The sequence below is a fragment of the Phyllopteryx taeniolatus genome, chromosome 15 (assembly GCF_024500385.1).
Source record: "Phyllopteryx taeniolatus isolate TA_2022b chromosome 15, UOR_Ptae_1.2, whole genome shotgun sequence".
In the NCBI taxonomy this organism is placed as follows: Eukaryota; Metazoa; Chordata; class Actinopteri; order Syngnathiformes; family Syngnathidae; genus Phyllopteryx; species Phyllopteryx taeniolatus.
In genome coordinates, this window is record NC_084516.1 from 23,762,522 (window position 1) to 23,782,787 (window position 20,266).

The 20,266-nt window shown below is 42.0% G+C and overlaps 1 protein-coding gene across 7 annotated transcripts in view; it reads left to right on the forward strand.

Moving 5' to 3' along the window:
* mvb12ba (multivesicular body subunit 12Ba) overlaps window positions 1-20,266 on the forward strand; it is a 92,555-nt gene that overhangs the window by 43,398 nt on the left and 28,891 nt on the right. For 6 of the 7 annotated variants that reach the window (XR_009784543.1, XR_009784542.1, XM_061747538.1 and 3 more), the window contains one exon: window positions 16,294-16,437. The exons of the other annotated variant lie outside the window; for it this stretch is intronic. Coding sequence is in view for 4 of the 6 variants with exons in the window: in XM_061747538.1 (XP_061603522.1) it covers window positions 16,294-16,437 (144 nt within the window). In the remaining 2 variants the exon portion in view is untranslated. The remainder of the gene's footprint in view (window positions 1-16,293; window positions 16,438-20,266) is intronic. 7 annotated transcript variants of the gene reach the window in all.

The following is a 20,266-nucleotide window of genomic DNA, read 5'->3' on the forward strand; positions in this document are numbered from 1 at the left end:
CACTTCAGAATCTTCCAGCCATTTGTCTGCTATGGCAGATTTGGAGGTATGCTTAGGATTGTTGTCCGGTTGGAAGGTCCAACGTCTCCCAAGCTTCAGCTTTGTCACTGCCTGGACAAAGGAAGTATCCCCAAAACTTTGTGGTTTGTCCACGTTGTTATTGGCAAACTGGAGTCGACTCTTCTTGTGCTTATGAGTAGGCAGAGGGTGCACTTGGGAGTTGTGGCACAGAGGCCTTCATCTCGCAGTGTACACCTTATTGTCTGGGCAGAAACTTGAGTGTTTCCATCTGACAAGTTCCTCATCTGTCATCTGGAAATTTTTCTCCACCTTTCACTTCAGGTACGAGACAGCAGTTGCCGACAGCATCCTCTATCTGCCGTGCCCAAGTAGCGTTTCCACTGTGCCTTTAGCTTTAAACTTGCACATTATGCTTCCAATTGTGTCTCTTCAAATGCTTGTCTTTGCTGTCTTTTTATATTCATATTCTTGATTATGAAGAGACATTACCACCTCTCTTGACTATTTCGACTATTGCCTAGACTTTACCATTTTGAAAAGACACCTTTAACAGTCTGAAAGGAGGAGACATTCACAGTCCTTAAAAGTCTGCTTAATTGTTGCTCATTATGGTTCTGTTCACATCTACAGGTGTTTTCAGCACCTGATTGAAAATTCTGCTCTAAAGAATTCAACCCCTAAAAGAAAATCTGAATGAATAATTTTGTCGGTGAGGAAATCACAAAAATGACATTTGTTGATGCGTTACAAAAAATGTTAAGTTGTTTATTTTACAAGTCCTTATCTGATTATTAACAAGATCAAAAATAAATGTCAAACTTGCTAAAACACTTCAGTGGGGGTTGAATAATTTCTAACAGCGGTACTTACATACGGTATATATGCATATATATGCACATACTGTGTATATATACATACATTCTCTCTGACAGAATTATTCAACCCGGAAAAGATTACCACTCTTTAGAACGCAGGTGAATCAGGTGTCTTCAATCAGGTGTTGAAAACACCTGTAGATGTGAACAGAACCATAACGGGCAACATTTAAGCAGATTTAAAAGGACTGCGGTATTCTGCTCCTTTCAGACAGTCAATGTTGTCTTTGCAATTTAGTGAAGTCCATGGAATGGAGAAAGTCAAGAGAGGAAATAATTTCTCTTCATAAGCAAGGCTATGGATATAAAAAGAAAACAAAGACAAAAATTTCAGCAGACACAATTGGAAGCATAATTCGCAAGTTTGAAACTAAAAGCACAGTGGAAACGCTAACTGGGTGCAGCAGAAAGAGGATGCTTTCGGCGACGGCTGTCCAGTACCTGAGGCGAAAGGTGGAGAAAAGTCAATGGTGGGGGGGTCAGTCATGCCCTGCTTGCTTCTTCAGGTATAAGGACTCTCCAGCGTGTGCAAGGTACCATGAATTCAATTGTCTAACAGGAGATCTTGGGTGTAAATGTCGTGCAGGCAGTGAAAAAGCTGAAGCTCAGTAGACGTTGGACCTTGCAACAGGACAACGAGCCCAAGCATACCTCCAAATCTACCATGGCTGGAAGATTCTGTAGTGGCCATCGCAATGGCCCGACTGAAATCCCATTGAAAATCTCTGGTGGGACTTGAAGAAGCCAGTTGCAGCACGCAAGCCCAAGAATGGCAATGACCTGTAGGACTTTGCCTATGAGGAATGGGCTAAGATACCTGTAGATGGCTGCAAGAAACGTGTCAACCTACAGCGGGTACGGAAAGTATTCAGACCCCCTTAAATGTTTCACTCTTTGTTATATTGCGCCATTTTCTAAAATAATTTAAGTGATTTTTTTTCCTCATAAATTTACACACAGCACCCCATATTGACAAAAAAAAATGGAATTGTCGACATTTTTGCAGATTTATTAAAAAAGAAAAACTGAAATATCACAGAGCCATACGTATTCAGACCCTTTGCTGTGACACTCATATTTAACTTGGGTGCTGTCCATTTCTTCTGATCATCCTTGAGATGGTTCGACACCTTCATTTGGAGTCCGGCTGTGTTTGATTATACTTATTGGACTTGATTAGGAATGCCACACGCCTGTCTATATAAGACCTTACAGCTCACAGTGCATGTCAGAGCAAATGAGAATCATGAGGTCAAAGAAACTGCCTGAAGAGCTCAGAGACAGAATTGTGGCAAGGCACAGATCTGGCCAATGTTACAAAAAAATTTCTGCTGCACTTAAGGTTCCGAAGAGCACAGTGGCCACCATAATCCTTAAATGGAAGATGTTTGGGACAACCAGAACCCTTCCTATAGCTGACCGTCCGGCCAAACTGAGCAATCGGGGGAAAAGAGCTTTGGCGAGAGAGGTAAAGAAGAACCCAACGATTACTGTGGCTGAGCTTCAGAGATGCACTCGGGAAATGGGAGAAAGTTCTCTAAAGTCAACCATCACTGCAGCCCTCCACCAGTCAGGGCTTTATGGCAGAGTGGCCCGACTGAAGCCTCTCCTCAGTGCAAGACACATGAAAGCCTGCATGGAGTTTGCTAAAAAAAACACCTGAAGGACGCCAAGATGGTCAGAAATAAGATTATCTGGTCTGATGTGACCAAGATAGAACTTTTTGGCCTTAACTCTATGTGGAGAAAACCAGGCACTGGTCATCACCTGTCCAATACAGTCCCAACATTGAAGCATGGTGGTGGCGGCATCATGCTGTGGGGTGTTTTTCAGCTGCAGGGACAGGACGACTGCTTGCAATCAAAGGAAAGATTAATGCAGCCAACTACAGGGATATCCTGGACGAAAACCTTCTCCAGAGTTCTCAGGACCTCAGACTGGGCCAAAGGTTCACCTTCCAACAAGACAATGACCCTAAGCACAGAGCTAAAATAACGAAGGAGTGGCTTCAGAACAACTCCGTGACTGTTCTTGAATGGCCCAGCCAGAGCCCTGACTTAAACCCAATTGAGCATCTCTGGAGAGACCTGAAAATGGCTGTCCACCAACATTCAGCATCCAACCTGACAGAACTGGAGAGGATCTGCAAGGAGGAATGGCAGAGAATTCCCAAATCCAGGTGTTAAAAATCCAGGCATTATTCCCAAAAAGACTCATGGCTGTATTAGCTCAAAAGGGTGCTTCTACTAAATACTGAACAAAGGGTCTGAATACTTATGGCTGTGTGATTTTTCAGTTTTTCTTTTTTAATAAATCTGCAAAAATTTCAACAATTCTGTTTTTTATATGGGGTGCTGTGTGTACATTAATGAGGAAAAAAAATAACTTAAAAGATTTTAGCAAATGGCTGCAATATAACAAGAGTGAAACATTTAAGGGGGTCTGAATACTTTCCGTACCTACTGTATGTTCCACGTCTGAGGGACTTTATGATTGCCAAAGGGTGTTGTAGGTGACCAAGGGGTTGAATAATTTTTGTTCAGTGAGAAAATCACTAAAAGGTCTTTTGTTGGTATATTACAAAGAATATTGATGTAATTTGTTACATTTGTTTGTTTGTTAAGTCCTTATTTGATCTGATTATACTGTAAATAAGATTGAAAAAAATAAATGTCAATCTTGCTAAAGTTACTGCAGTGGGGGTTAAATAATCTTGAACACAACTGTATATACACATATACACTATATTGTAGTAGTCACTCGCCTGCCTACACTCACATGATTTTAAGTGATATCTCATTCTAAATCCATATGGTTTAATATGATGTTGGGCTACCCTTTGCAGCTGTAAGAGGTTCCACTTTTGTGGGAAGGCTTTCAACAAGGTTTAGGAGTGAGTTTACGGGAAATGGGATCTTTGCCCATTCTTCCAGGAGCATATTTGGGAGGTCACACACTGATGTTGGACGAGAAGGCCTGGCTCACTGTCCACTCAAAATCAATCCAAAGACGTTCTATCAGGTTGAGGGCAGGACTCTGTTCAGGCCAGTCTTTATGGACCTTGCTCTGTGCACTGGTGCACAGACATGTTGGAACAGGAAGGGGTAATCCCCAAACTGTTCGATTGTCTAAAATCTCATGGTATGCTGAAGCATTCAGAGTTCCTAATATTTTGGAAATGTTCAACTTTGTGATAACAGTTTGGAGATGGCCACTTCCTGTTCCAAGATGACTGTGCATCAGTGCACAAATGAAGGTTCATAACGACATGGATGAGAGAGTTTGATGTGGATGAACTTGACTGGTTTGTTACAATCCTAAATGAATTAGAGAAAAGACTCAGAGCCAGGCCTTCTCGTCCAACATCAATGTGTAACCTCACAAATGTGCTTTTGTAAAAATTGTCATACATTTCCATAAACACACTTCTAGCTTGTGGAAAACCTTCCAAGAAAGGTTTCAACTGTTATAACTGCAGAGGGTGGACCGATTTCATTTTAAACCCTATGGATTAAGAATGGGATGTCACTTAAATTCATATCTGAGTCAAGGCAGGTGTGCGAATACTTAAGGCAATATAGTGTATATGTATATATGTACAGGGTGATTGAAAAGTAACTACCTATTTTTAAGTACTTGTAATTTATTTCTGAACTATAATTCAAGAAATGAACATGAGAAGAAACTGTATTGCATGGAGTTTTATTTAAAATTCGATGTGTGCCCCAGCATTAGCCACCAGTTTCTTAATCTGCCTGGGAACTGCATTAACTGATTTCACAAAGATGGTGGAATATTTTTTGGTTTGGTTGGAAAATTTGGTTTGGAACTTTAACCAAATAATCGATCTGAAAAGAAAACAAGAACATAGACTTAATTCCCATACGTCATGGAACATACACAAAAACATTGAGAAAAATATTACAACATATGAATAAATTATAAGTAAAATAGGGAGTTACTTTTCAATCACCCTGTATATTAGGGATGAAAAGGTTTTTGAAAATCGTCAAAACGGTTCCGTTCAAATTAATAATGAGAATTAAATTACAGGCATTAGATGAGGCCGCAGAGGGATGAGTTTTCATAAGATCATTTAAATATTTTTTTTATTGTCAGGGCATGCAGAGTGTTATAATAATAATAATAACATCTATGATAAAAATGGGTTTAACAATAAACTCACCTTTAATAAGTATAATTATAATGTATTTTTTATTATTTTTATTTTTATATTCTAATAAAAAAAATTGCAATGCATTGATGAATCGATATTTTTACCCACCCCTAAATGTATGTAATTTAAACTATTTTTTTTTTGTTTTTTTTTGCGGTTGGAAATTCTTTTGAAAATAAAAAATCCTGCCTGGCACAGCTTACTAAATACCTTACTCATTTCCTTGTTCTGGAATTACACAGGAATCCAAAATGATCCTCAATTTTTAAATCAAATCTTTAAATGTTAAGGGTTGCTGCTTTCTTTGGTCCCCATTTTGTTGTTGTTTGGTTGAATACGGCCATGTAATGCAAATCACATGCAAACCGACCCCTGCAATTGGCTGGCAACTACTTTATGGTGTACCCCACCTCTCACCCAGAGTTAGCTGAGATAGGCACCAACAACCCTAGCGAGGATAAGCGGTACGGAAGATAGATGGATGGATGTTTTGCGCCTTTATGTGCAGCACGTTTGCAACAGCCCCATTTTTTGAGCGAAGAATGTCGGTGCTATTGGACTGTCGCCTCTGGACTGTGATAGTATGGCCGCGGGATGCTTGTTGTTTGGCGCCTTCACTGGCAGCATGTTTGCAACAGCCCTGTTTTTGTTAAGTGGAGTATGTCAGCGCTGTTGGACTATCTGCAATGGAAGGCCGAATGCATCCCGGAAGAGATGTGGAGAGGGATGAGAGTTGGTGCTAAAAAGTCATCTGAAGTGAGAGAGACGACTAAATGGGACTGGAGAATTGAAACACTCTCTGTACAGTATCCGTTACTTTCCAACAGACAAACTTTTGGATGTTAGAAATCTGTAGTTGCTCCTCTCTCATCTAGCTTCAAACAACATGCACATGCCTAAAATGAAAAAACTGAAATATAGTTGAGTAAAAACACAGCGCCTGTATGACAAGTTCACTACATTGGCTTTACCCACACTTTCAACCCCAATATATGAACTATTCAATTAACCATATCTTTTTTGTGGTGTAGTGGACAACAAAAAGGAACTCAAGTCCATCCATCCATCCATCCATTTTCTATACCGCTTAGCCTCACTAGGAGCCTATCCCAGCTATCTTCGGTGAGAGGTGGGGTACACCCCTGAACTGGTCACCATCCAATTGCAGGGCACACATAAACAACCATTCACACTCACATTCACAGCTACGGGCAATTAGAGTCTTCAATCAACCTACCATGCATGTTTTTGGAACGTAGGAGGAAACCGGAGTATCCGGTGAAAACCCACGCAGACACGGGGAGAACATGCAGACTCCACACCTGCAAGGCCGGATTTGAACCCGGGTCCTCAGAACTTTGAGGCGGATGTGCTAACTAGTCTTCCACCGTGCCGCCAACTGTCATTTTTAAAAATAAATAATTGCATATTTTTCCTCCTGTTGTACAGCCCCAATTCCAATGAAGTTGGGACATTGTGTTAAACAGAATACAATGATTTGCAAATCATGTTCAACCTATATTTAATTCAATAGACGACAAAGACAAAATATTTTATGTTCAAACTGATAAACCTTATTGTTTTTAGCAAATAATCATTAACTTAGAATTTTATGGCTGCAACATGTTCCAAAAAAGCTGGGACAGGTGGGAAAAAAGACTGAGAAAGTTGAGGAATGCTCATCAAACACCTGTTTGGAACATCCCACAGGTGAACAGGCTAATTGGGAACAGGTTGGATCCATGATTGGGTATAAAAGGAGCTTCCCTGAATTGCTCAGTCATTCACAACCAAAGATGGGGCGAGGTTCACCTCTTTGTGAACAAGTGCGTGAGAAAATAGTCGAACAGTTTTAAGGACAATGTTCCTCAACGTACAATTGTAAGGAATTTTGGGATTTCATCATCTACGGTCCATAATATCATCAAAAGGTTCAGAGAATCTGGAGAAATCACTGCATGTAAGCGGCAAGGCCGAAAACCAACATTGAATGCCCGTGACCTTCGATCCCTCAGGCGGCACTGCATCAAAAACCGACATCAATGTGTAAAGGATTCACCACATGGGCTCAGGAACACTTCAGAAAACCAATGTCAGTAAATACAGTTCGGTGCTACATCCGTAAGTGCAACTTGAAACTCTACTATGCAAAGCAAAAGCCATTTATCAACAACACCCAGAAATGCCGCTGGCTTCTCTGGGCCTGAGCTCATCTAAGATGGACTGATGCAAAGTGGAAAAGTGTTCGGTGGTCCGACGAGTCCACATTTCAAATTGTTTTTGGAGATTGTGGACGTCGTGTCCTCCAGCCAAAGAGGAAAAGAACCATCCCGACTGAGAGAGAGAGAGAGAGAGAGAGAGCATGCTGTGACAAAGCGAGAGATTGTGTGATTTCCAAAGACGAAAAACATGGCGGCGCCCCTTGCACAATCTTGAAAAAAACAGCTACTACAAGATAAAATTTCTTTTTTCATAAGTCTTTTTCAACGGCGGATGGTCGCTTCGTTCTTTCCTTTTTTCCTTTGCCAGCTTTGCTAGTAGCGGTAACTTACAGAGATCCACTTGCGCTCCGCGCAGCTACATCAACACCAGCTCGTCTCGCCATGGAGGATCCGAGTCAACGCGAGCTGCCGTTAAAGAGGAAAAAAAAGCAGGTTCTTCCACCTCAACTGAGGATTTTCTTGATTCGACAGAGATACAGACGAGTGTCCTCGTTTCAATTGACAAGAAATTGTCAATTGCACTTGATTTGCTTCGCCAGGAGATCACCGAACTCAGAAAGAGCTTGGAATTCACGCAACAAGTGAATGAGCTAAGATTAGATAATACTGCGCTTCGATCAAACATGATGTCAACGTCAGCAGAACTACAAACTCTTAGACTGGAATATTAACTCATGAAAGAAACTACGTTGGACATTCAATCAGGAAGCATGCGTGAAAACCTCATTTTCTCAGGCATTCCAGACAATGCTCCGGAAGACCCGAGGTGCAGATTAAAAGGTTTATGATGTCCGCGCTCAAGGTACAGCAAGACCGTGTCGACACCGTGTCCACCGCTCGGGAGGCCCTCATGCAGGAAACAGACCACGTCCCATCATTGCAAAGTTTTAACACTTGCAGCAAAAAGTGTTTATAAAATCCAAAGGTCGGGAGCTTAAAGGGACTTCGTTTGGAATGAACGACCAGTTCCCCAAGGAGATTATTGAGAGGCGTAGAGTTTTATACCCATTGATGAAGGAATTCCGCGACAAAGGCAAACGAGCGTGGTTAGTTGTCGACAAGCTATATGTCGACGGCCAACTGTTTCGTGATGCCACGTCACCCCCTGGCTCTTCTAGATAAGTACTACTTTTGATCTGTTGCCATTATGAATTGTCAAAAATGTATTGAATTGTTTTTCATTCTTTCCACTTTTTCTTAGATAAACAAAAACGGAATCATGCATGCCACCAGCATGAATCCTCACTCCTATCTCTCTGCTTTCGTGCTCTGCTTGCTTCCACACACACTAAACGCACAAGTCGCTCAAAACTCTTTTTGCGCACCACAAACCACCACCACACACCACCTCCGCTATACGTCAGAATGCTAATATTAAAGGTATCTGCTCACTAGTGACAGAACACAAAATCAATCTATATGCTGAGGATATTCTTCTTTACTTACAGGAACCCAAGTATTCTCTTCAGGCAGTCTTTAATCTCACTAAAACATTTTCACAAATATCAGACTACTCTATTAACTGGACAAATCAACAATACTCCCAATAACAGCTCGTGGACTCCTCCAGATCAAATCCCAGAGTACCCTATTCCTATAGGAAACATTAAATACTTTGGTATCAATATTTCGTCAAAACTCACAGAGCTTACCAATCTAAATTACACACAACTTCTGGAAAAAAATCTCAGCTGATTTAAGACGCTGGAATAACTATATTATTACTGGGAAGAATAGCTACAATAAAAATGAAAACCTTACCTCAAATAATTTTTTAATTTTCAATGATTCCATTTATGCCCACGTTTAAATGTTTTCAAACCTTAGATTCTGCTGTAATAATTTTTTATTCAAAAAATAAGAAAAAAAGAATCAGTCTTTCCACTCTTCAGAAAAGTAAACAGGAGGGAGGCCTAAATGCGCCCAATTTTAAACACTATTATTTAGCTAACCAATTACAATACCTCATCAAATGGTTGCAGCACAGTGAGGAATGTGATTCTTGGCTAGAATTGGAACAAACACACTGCAACAACATCAAACTACCAAAACTCCCATTTATTGCTACTAGTCTTAAACGCCATGTTAATGTTTCAAGAATCCAATAATCGCATCCACCTTAACGGCTTGGTGGCAAAGTTTACAATCGACAGGATCTCAATTAGCTCCCAGTATTCTCTCCCCAATGTGTCATAATCCAAATTTCGAAATGAATAATAGTGTTCCCTCGTTTTTCACGGTTAATGGGGACCAGAACCCCCCGCGAAAGGAGAAAAACCGCAAAGTAGGATTTGCCCCTTCCCCCCAGGAAGTTTCGTGGATGTGTATATGGGTACCAGAATGTTTAAAATATGTAAACAGTATTTATACTTTACATATTTGAGACAAAGATTACAACAGTACACGTATTTACTTAAATCTTTAATTCTAAAACCTTATACAGTAATTAACATTTATAATACAGTAATTAACATTCATCAACATTGCCTTCTGAGAGAGGCGAAGAGGCTTGTGTTGGTGGCGGACGAGGGGGGGGGGGAAATGAAGAAAAAGAGCATTTTTCCTGAGTGGCAAGGTGACTCATATAATTATTAACTTCTTTTAGGCTTCCATGCTTTTAAAACAAACCTCGGACAAATCTTAGACATTTGATTTATGTTAGCCATCCATTCCCGGTGATGGGATAACCCCACCCAAAATGACAGAAATTGTCAGCGTGCTTTTAAAATACAACTTGACTCTGTTACAAATTTAAGATGAAGTACTTCCGCCCTCTTTGATCAAATCTAAAAGTTTCACTTTTTCGCTGATGGTCATCATCATCTTCTTTCTCTTGGGCGCCCCGGAGGAAGCTTTCGCAGGGGCACAGTGCTTCGGCGGCATTGTAAGGGCTTGCTTAACTAATCAAAAAAATTATCGCTTAAACAAAAAAAGTTCTTGCGAAAACAACAGCGTGGACGAGACTGGCGAGACACAACAAGGGCAGATGAAGGTGAGGCTGCGATGATGCGCAAGGCAATCAGCTCACGGGATAAATCTACTCGTGCTCTCATTGGTCGATGTCGCGCCAGGAACCAATCACGCGCCTTGTATGAGTGCCTGTACAGTACAGGCATGTCCAGGCATTTACAAAGCCTCTGAGTCAACTCATCTTTTTTGGCATGCAGGAAAACCTTCTCTCACGCGCATCAACATGAAACAACGCGTCTTTCCGCAATATGGCTGCCGATATGGCTGTATTTAAATTTTTATTTTTTATGAATATTTTGGAAAACCCCACGAAGAACTGAAGCCGCAAAACGTGAAGCGCGTAGTGGCGAGGGAACACTGTAAACCCCTTCATTTTAGTACATGGGAACAACATGGAATTAACCACTTACAACAACTATTTAACAATAATGTTTTTAGGACGGCGGCACGGTGGGCGACTGGTTAGAGCGTCAGCCTCACAGTTCTGAGGACCCGGGTTCAATCCCCGGCCCCGCCTGTGTGGAGTTTGCATGTTCTCCCCGTGCCTGTGTGGGTTTTCTCCGGGTACTCCGGTTTCCTCCCACATCCCAAAAACATGCATGAATTGGAGACTCTAAATTGCCCGTAGGCATGACTGTGAGCGCGAATGGTTGTTTGTTCCTATGTGCCCTGCGATTGGCTGGCAACCAGTTCAGGGTGCACCCTGCCTGATGACAGCTGGGATAGGCTCCAGCACGCCCGCGACCCTAGTGAGGAGAAGCGGCTCAGAAAATGGATGGATGGATTTTTTTAGGACACGTGATGAACTGTTCCAAGAATTCCAAATAACAGCCGGAAACTTTCTTCAATACAATAAATTAAAAGCAGCAATAAAAAAAAGAATACCAACACTCCAGAGCACCCTCGAACTGCCAGAGTTTGTCAAGCAAATAATGAAGCTTTTCCCGCAAAGTAAAGGAAATCTCTCAAAGGTTTATAAATTAATTTCATGTACTAAATCAAGGCGGCACGGTGGACGACTGGTTAGACGTCAGCCTTCACAGTTCTGAGGACCGGGGTTCAATCTCCGGCCCCGCCTGTGTGGAGTTTCCATGTTCTCCGCGTGCCTACGTGGGTTTTCTCCGGGCACTCCGGTTTCCTCCCACATCCCAAAAACATGCGTTAATTGGTGACTCTAAATTGCCAGTAGGTGTGAATGTGAGTGCAAATGGTTGTTTGTTTGTATGTGCCCTGCGATTGGCTGGCAACCAGTTCAGGGTGTACCCCGCCTCCTGCCTGATGATAGCTGGGATAGGCTCCAGCACGCCCGCGACCCTAGTGAGGAGAAGCGGCTCAGAAAATGGATGGATGGATGGAGGTACTGAATCAATGCACTTACCAACCACCAGATGGGAAGATGAACTCTCCATGTCTGCTAACCGTAGCTACAGATTTGTAACAATATGTTTAGAATGACAAAAAACACAAATCTACAGCTTATACAATATAAAATGCTTCATAGAACACACTTTACTCGGTACACTATGCATAAAATGGGCTTTTCTCCATCTAATATATGCGGGCAATGCACAAAAAATACCCGAGACACCTATTTTCATGCTATATGGGAATGTACACCAATTCAATGCTTTTGGTCTTCCACTTTCCCCAAGATTGTGCATACTTGGCGACTTAAGCATAATTAACCTCCCTAATAAATATTCACAATCATTACTTGTCGCGTTAGCTACCGCTAAAAAAAAATTCTATTAAACTGGAAAAACAAACAAGCTATTAACATCGATCAGTGGCTAAATCTCATCATAGAATATATAGCGTTAGAAAAAATATCAGCAGAACGAAAAAATCAATTACACATATACGTAGATAGCTGGTCACCTTCCCTCAACATGCTAAATCTATACTCTTGATTCCTTTGCCTGAGTAGGGGGCCATCTGACATTTGACAATTGCAAGACAATTTTCATAAGTGTGAAAGTAAACAATGGAATTCTACATTCTTTGTTGTCGAGGTTGTTGTTGTTGTTTTATTATTATAAAAATTCATTTCTTTTTCTTCTTTTATTTTCACAGATTTTAGATCAGTTTGCATGGTGAAAAGACACATATGCTGTGGGGATGTTCTCCTCTTGTCCCTATGTTTGCTGATACAGATACACGGGGTAGGCCCAATGACTGCTTGTCAGGAAACCTGGCAGTCATAGTAACAGGGGGGGAGGTGGGTCTCACTTACTTGCATGGCGGTGCTCCCGAGGCTGGGACCCCCGGGCTGGATGACTGCTTGGTGTTGGGGCTGACCTCTCATGGCCCGTGGCTGCTCCTTGGCTTACCCCCCGCCCCCACCTATCGTTCCCTTGTCGGGTGCCCCTATCCGCCCTCCAATCCAACAAACAAGGGACACTCTCCCGCCCTCGGGCTGGGCGGGAATGGCTGCATTGCGGGCCCTGCGGGTTGGGGTGTCTGGTTCTCCTGGGAGTGGAGGGGGGGATGGGTGGTGGGGCGTGTGGGGCGGTGGGTGGGGTTGGCCGTTTGTCGGGGAGCTTCAGTGGGGCCAGCGGACTGCCCTGGGTCACTCGGTGTGGGACGTGTCCCGTCCGCCGTGCTGCTCTCGGGTGGACCTGATCCCGCCCCTTGATTGATTGGGTGGGGTCCTCAGCCGCCGCGGTGCGGGCACAGCAATTACAGGACACTTCTGTCAGTGTTTGTGCATATATAACGGTATTAATTCACTTGCATGTATCCGCAGGCACACATCCCTTACTGCAACAAATAACTCATGAATATGAAAATCGCTTGTTGTATCCCCTCACTTATACTCTCGTCCTGTACACTTTTATAATTTACACAATTAATGCCACCACACTTCAGTTGTACAGCCGGGTTCACGACCCTGGTCCTGCATGCTTCTTCTTCTCTCCTTGTCCTATCCTTCCCTCACAGGGTATAGCACTACAGCCCCATGCAACACTTGTATTTAACGTTTCATTGTTGTAGATAATGTAATGATTTACATATTTGAGACAAAGATTACAACAGTTTACATATTTACTTAAATCTTTAATTATAAAACCCTATACAGTAATTAACATTTATTATACAGTAATTTTGTCCTGATAATATTAGTGTCCAAACTCACTGTCTTCTCCCTCCAATCATCCACAATGCCAATGCAGCTTCCATTTTCACAATTCTCTTGTTGTAACGCGGAGTTACCACACGTTTCGGTTCCTTATTGGAGGTTATTGAAGCAGTTTTGCGGATGTTTGCTTCCCCTCTTTCTTTATGTACCGCACTGTAGATTCAATCACGCCATAATGGAGTGCCGCAGATGCATAACTTCTGTCCTCTTTGATCAAATCTAAAAGTTTCGCTTTTTCGCTGATAGTCATCATCTTCTTCTTCGTCTTGGGCGCCCCGGGGGAACTTTCGCAGGGGCACAGCGCTTCGGCGGCGTTGTAAGGGCTTGCTTAACTAATCAAAAAAATTATCGCTTGAACAAAAAAAGTTATTGCGAACACAGCAGCGTGGACGAGACTGGCGAGACACAACAAGGGAAGATGCTGGGTGAGGCTGCGATGATGTGCAGCCAATCAGCTCACGGGATAAATCCACTCGTGCTCTCATTGGTCGATGTCGCGCCGGGAACCAATCACGCACCTTGTATGAGTGCCCGTACAGTACAGGCATGTACAAAGCCTCTGAGTCAACTCATCTCTTTGTTTGGCATGCAGGGAAACCTTCTCTCCCACTCATCAACATGAAACATGTCTTTCCGCAATATGGCTGCCGATATGGGTGTATTTTTTTTAAAATTTATTTTGTTTTTTTTAATGAATATTTTGGAAAAAAAAAGCAAAGCACTGAAGCCGCAAAACGTGTAGCGCGAAGTGGCGAGGGAACACTGTACTTCTCTCATCCTGTTTACAATTAGTGCTTTGTCTTTTGTCTTTGTTTCTTTCTCCCTTCTAGAAACTTTGTTCTGTTCGACTGATCAAGTGTGATTTTCAATAAACCTCTATTATAATATCACAGCGGAAGCTTAAAAACGCCACTGTGACACAGTAAAACGTTTTCGGCATAAAAGCGATACAGATTTTCCATTCTGCTTGACCTAACAGCCGAACAGGGCAAAAAAAACAGCGTGGCTTCGTAGTAAAAGACTGGACTGGCCCTCCTGCAGTCCAGACCTGTCTCCCATTGAAAATGTGTGGCGCATTATGAAGCGTAAAATACGACAACGGAGACCCCAGACTGTTGAACAGCTGAAGCTGTACATCAAGCAAGAATGGGAAAGAATTCCACCTACAAAGCTTCAACAATTAGTGTCCTCAGTTCCCAAACATTTATTGAATGTTGTTAAAAGAAAAGGTGAATTAACACAGTGGTAAACATGATCCTGTCCCAGCTTTTTTGGAACGTGTTGCAGCCATAAAATTTTAAGTTAATGATTATTTGCTAAAATCAAGTCAAAAGTCAGTAAACCTCCCTACTGAGTTATTCCCAGCTGTCGTATCTACCTATTCTTCATGTGTCATAAGTGATATAGCATGACTCAGTTTTGTAAACAGCATCAAGTTAGCTCTTGGATCATTCATAAGCTCCAAAGTTACATTGATAATTAGACTATATGCATCTAACTTTTTATTTCAAACATGTTTACACAAGTGTAAAAATTGTACTCTCCGTCACCTCTCATTTCGCCTCTTTCTCCTCTTCGCCACAATCACCGCAGTCATCGTCGCCAGTTTACACCTCCATTTTAACGCGGTATATGTTGATGCAAAATCCATTCCAATTAATCTGAGGTTTGATCAATCACATTACACGTGCTAAATTAACCTCTTTGCATCTACTTCCCTCAATATTTTGCACATTTGGGTAGATGCGCAAAATTAATTGCACAACCATTTAGCCCATTTGGCGCATCTGGTGAGTCGATCAGCTTCCACATCTGTTTGCATGTACAATCAAGTTTGTAGCCCGTTTTGCGCATGCAGACCTTTCATAAATCAGGCCCTAAGTATCATAAATACACATTGCATGTTTCTGAGAAGTTCTGAATAGCACTGGGGAAACTAATCTTTGTTGAGTTAGGTCTGACAGCTATTTTTAACAAATTTTTGGGTGCAGAATCCAAAACTGATTTCCGTTTTTCTCTATCACGTCAAGTTTTAAAAATAAAAAATCATAATACGAAATAGATTTTTCAACGGTATGCCCATGGTTACAAGGTTAAGAGAAAAGCCAGGACAAATCCTCTTAATTCCTATTATGCTAGCTTTCTGTTTACAGATATTACTAATAATGACCTATTGGGAGCTGCACACACCTCTCACAGCACTGACTCAATTGTAACTGCACAAACAAGTTGCCACGTAGCTGTTGATAAGTCCAATCGTAATCAGCTGGCAAGTCTTACTACAGCTAATCAGTGGAATTTTGCTTATCTGGAGGATAGGCGCGGCACGGTGGAAGACAGGTTAGCACATCTGCCTCACAGTTCTGAGGACTTGGGGTTCAAATCCTGGCCCCGCCTGTGTGGCGTTTGGATGTTCTCCTTGTGCCTGCGTGGGTTTTCTCCGTGTCCTCCGGTTTCCTCCCACATCCCAAAAACATGCAGGGTAGGTTAATTGAAAACTCTAAATTGCCTGTAGGTATAAATGTGAGTGCGAATGGTTGTTTGTTTATAGGTGCCCTGTGATTGGCTGGCGACCAGTTCAGGGTGTACCCCGCCTCTCGCCCGGAGATGGCTGGGATAGGCTCCAGCACGCCCGTGACCCTAGTGAGGATAAGTGGAACAGAAGATGAATGAATGAATGGAGGGTAAGCTGTGGAGAAAAAAACTTGACGTGCTAGAAAAGAACTGACTGCAATTTTGGAATCAGCATGCCAATTTTAGTTTTAATCAGCATAAATATCATACGTTTTTTTTTAAATTGTTCCCCAGTACTGTCCATACTCTTTAGGTTTAAGTTTTATTTGTTATTGGGTGCGTAAACATGACTTTTTTATTTTTATTTTTTAACAGAGAGCTAAACAACATGGGCATCTGGTATCGTATGGGTACTGTGCCACGAACTCAAGACTCCTCTCACACATCAGCTGTGAATGACGTCCAGAATATGAATTCTATCTCCGCTTCAGCCCCTGTCCCACCAGCTTCAGTGACTAAGTATGCCCATTTAGTATGGCACTTGTCTCATCGCTACTTAATGATGATTTTGACTTTTTGATATAATGAGATTTTCCATGTTCTGTGAAAGCTGTCTAGATATATTAGTAATATCCTAGTGTGCAGGGGTGTCAAACTCATTGTAGTTCGGGGGCCACCTACAGTCTAATTTGATGTAAAAGGCACCAGACCACTAAAATCCTACCGCACTTAATATAATAATAAATAATAGGGATGTCCCGATCCAATATTTTTTTGCATCCAGTCCCGATACCTTGGCAATGCATTAAAAAGAGCGTGCATCCAAATTCATCCATCCATTTTCGACACCGCTTATCCTAACGAGGGTCGCGGGTATGCTGGAGCCTATCCCAGCTAACTGCGGCATCCAAATTTTCTCAAGTTAATATACATGGTGATTGAAAAGTAACTCCCTATTTTAAAATACTTATAATTTATTCATATGTTGTAATATTTTTTTGTGTATGTTCCATGATTAAAGGAGCAAGTCTATTTTACCAAACCAACAACTTTGGAAGAACTTGAAGGGCGAATGCGAGAAATTATGTCATCATCCAATAAGAGTTCCTGGTGAAATCAGTTAATGCGGTTCCCAGGGAGCTTGAGAAACTGGGGGCTAATGCTGGCGCCCATATCGAATTTTAAATAAAACTCCATGCAATACACTTTCTTCTCATGTTCATTTCTTTTCAGTTCAGAAATAAATTACAAGTACTTAAAAATAGGGAGTTACTTTTCAATCATATACATACATATGTGTATGTATATGGTTATATATAGATATATACATACAAAATATACACCAAGAACATACTGTACATATGTATTGTATGGGCCATTCACAAACACGCACACTTGAAGTTCTATCTTTTTTCACCTCTAAATTTGATGATATCGTACACATATTGAACTAGTCATAATGTGTGTAGGCCCAAGTCAGGCAACCTAATTATAATAATTTAAAAAAGAAAACAGGAGTGGGTTTTCAACATATTAGCAAATACATGAAATATAGCCACTTGACATTTATGCTGATCCAATGTTAACACTAAGCAAATTACAGATCAGTGTGCAGGATGCTTTAATTATATTTTCATGGTGCATTTATACATTTAATTTCCTCGGGATGCAAATGGCACCAATTCGGTGGAATGGCTTATAAGCTTTAAGTATGGGGAATGCTCTGAGCGCATGATAAACACACACACAAACACACGGAACACGTGTCCCTTTCACACAGACGCTTATACACGTACTACAAAACCTCAGAAAGGTTGGTTACATTATGTAATATAAAATGAAGCTTTTACTCTTCCATTTGGCAAAATCTTTGTACCTTTGGATTATTTTGTCACTTTGTGACATTTAAATGTTGGAAAATTAATAAAACCGATCTTTTTCACCCAATCTCGATCAGATGAAAATCACGTGATTTTAGATCACATGATCGGATCGGGACATCCATAATAAATAACATTTTTCCTTGTTTTAATGCAAAACAAAATAAGTACATTTAGAAAATCTTTAGATTTAATGAATCTTTTAAAAATCCATTTTCAAAAAAAATCCAGATCTCTTGAAAATTATGCATTAGTTTGTCATCTACCTCATAATAATGCCTAATAACTGGTCACATTGATTGTATTTTAAGGTACAAAACTTTAAGTCACATTTATTTGGAACTGATAAATATAGTATTGTACTTAAAATTAAATCAACTCATGAAGACCTCAAAATTATCACCACGACATTTTCTACATGAGCATAATGTCGTAATTCTCAAAATTATCCTTAGTCCCATCACCACAATGTCTTTCTGTATTTTTTCACTTTCAAATTCATCCTGAGGTCCAGATTGTACCTCCTAGCAGTCCGGTTTTGGCCCGCGGACCATATTTTTTTGACAAACCTGTCCGTGTGGAAACAACATAAACATTAACAGCCTTCTACCATCTGAAGAACATAACCAGAGTGAAGGTTTGCATGTGTCAAGCAGACCAGGACGAGCTCATCCAAGCTTTTATCTCAAGTACACTTGACTGTTGTAATGGTCTTCTGACTGGACTCCCTAATAAGAGCATTAAACAGGTGCATCTCATTCAGAATGCTGCAGCTCGGGTTCTGACCAGAACAAAGAGGTCAGAGCATCCATCCATTTTCTGAGCCGCTTATCCTCACAAGGGTCGCGGGAGTGCCGGAGCCAATCCCAGCCATCATCGGGCAGGAGGCGGGGTACACCATGAACTGGTTGCCAGCCAATCGCAGGGCACATATAAACAAACAACCATTCGCACTCACATTCACACCTACGGACAATTTAGAGTCTTCAATGAACCCTACCATGCATGCTTTTGGGGTGTGGGAGGAAACCGGAGTGCCCGGAGAAAACCCACGCAGGCACGGGGAGAACATGCAAACTCCACACAGGCGGGGTCAGAGATTGAACCCCGGACCTCAGAACTGTGAGGCAGACGCTCTAACCAGTCGTCCACCGTGCCACCAGGTCAGAGCATATTACTCCAATTTTAAAGTCTTTACACTGGCTTCCAGTCAGCTTTAGAATAGATTTTAAAGTTATGCTACTGGTCTATAAATCACTAAACTGTTTAGGTCCTGAATACATGAATAAAATGCTAATGGAATATAAACCCAGTAAGGCTCTAAGATCGACAGACTCAGGTGGAGCACAGTCCGAAGCAAACATGGTGAAGCAGCATTTAGCTATTATGCTGCACATAAATGGAATAAGTTGCCAACAGAAGTGACATCAGCCCCAAGTGTGCAAGTTTTTAAGTCCAGGTTAAAAACTCTTCTTTTTCCCATGCTGTTTAGAGCGTTTCCACTTTTAAATATTTCTTGCACTGTACGCTGTTTTATTTTTTCTCGTTTTAAATGTTTATAAGCTGTTTTTTACGTTGTATTTAAATGCTTTTAATCATGTAAAAAACATTGAGTTACCTTGTGTATAAATGCGCTATATAAATAAATTTGCTTTGCTTTGCTAATTGCACCCCCCCTCCCTCCTTGAGCCGTCACCTTATCGTGGTGGAGGGGTTTGTGTGTCCCAATGATCCTAGGAGCTAAATTGTCTGGGGCATTATGCCCCTGGCAGGTTCACCCATGGCAAACAGGTCCTAGGTGAGGGAACAGACAAAGCATGGCTCAAAGACCCCTTATGATGACGACAAAAAATTTACTCAAGTTTCCCTTGCCCGGTCGCGGGTCACCGGGGCCCCCCTCTGGAGCCAGGCCTGGAGGTGGGGCTCGAAGGCGAGCGCCGAGCCTGCACCCATGGGGCCCGGCCGGGCACAGTCCGAAAGGGTAACGTGGGTCCCCCTTCCCATGGGCTTACCACCCGTGGGAGGGGCCATAGGGGTCGGGTGCAGTGCGAGCTGGGCGGTGGCCGAAAGCGGAGACCTTGGCGATCCGAACCCCGGCTACAGAAATGTGCTACAGAAGCTGGCTTCCGCCTTTGGGTGGGGGGACGGGTCCTGACTGTTGTTTGTGCCTATGAACCAAACAGCAATTCAGAGTACCCACCCTTTTTGGAGTCCTTGGAGGGGGTGCTGGAGAGCGCTCCCGCTTGGGACTCCATCGTTCTGCTGGGGGACTTCAATGCACACGTGGGCAATGACAGTGACACCTGGAAGGGCGTGATTGGGAGGAACGGCCCCACCTATCAAAACCCAAGCAGTGTTCTGTTATTGGACTTCTGTGCTCATCACGCATTGTCCATAACGAACACCATGTCCAAGCATAAGGATGTCCACACGTGAACATGGCACCAGGACACCCTAGGTCACAGTTC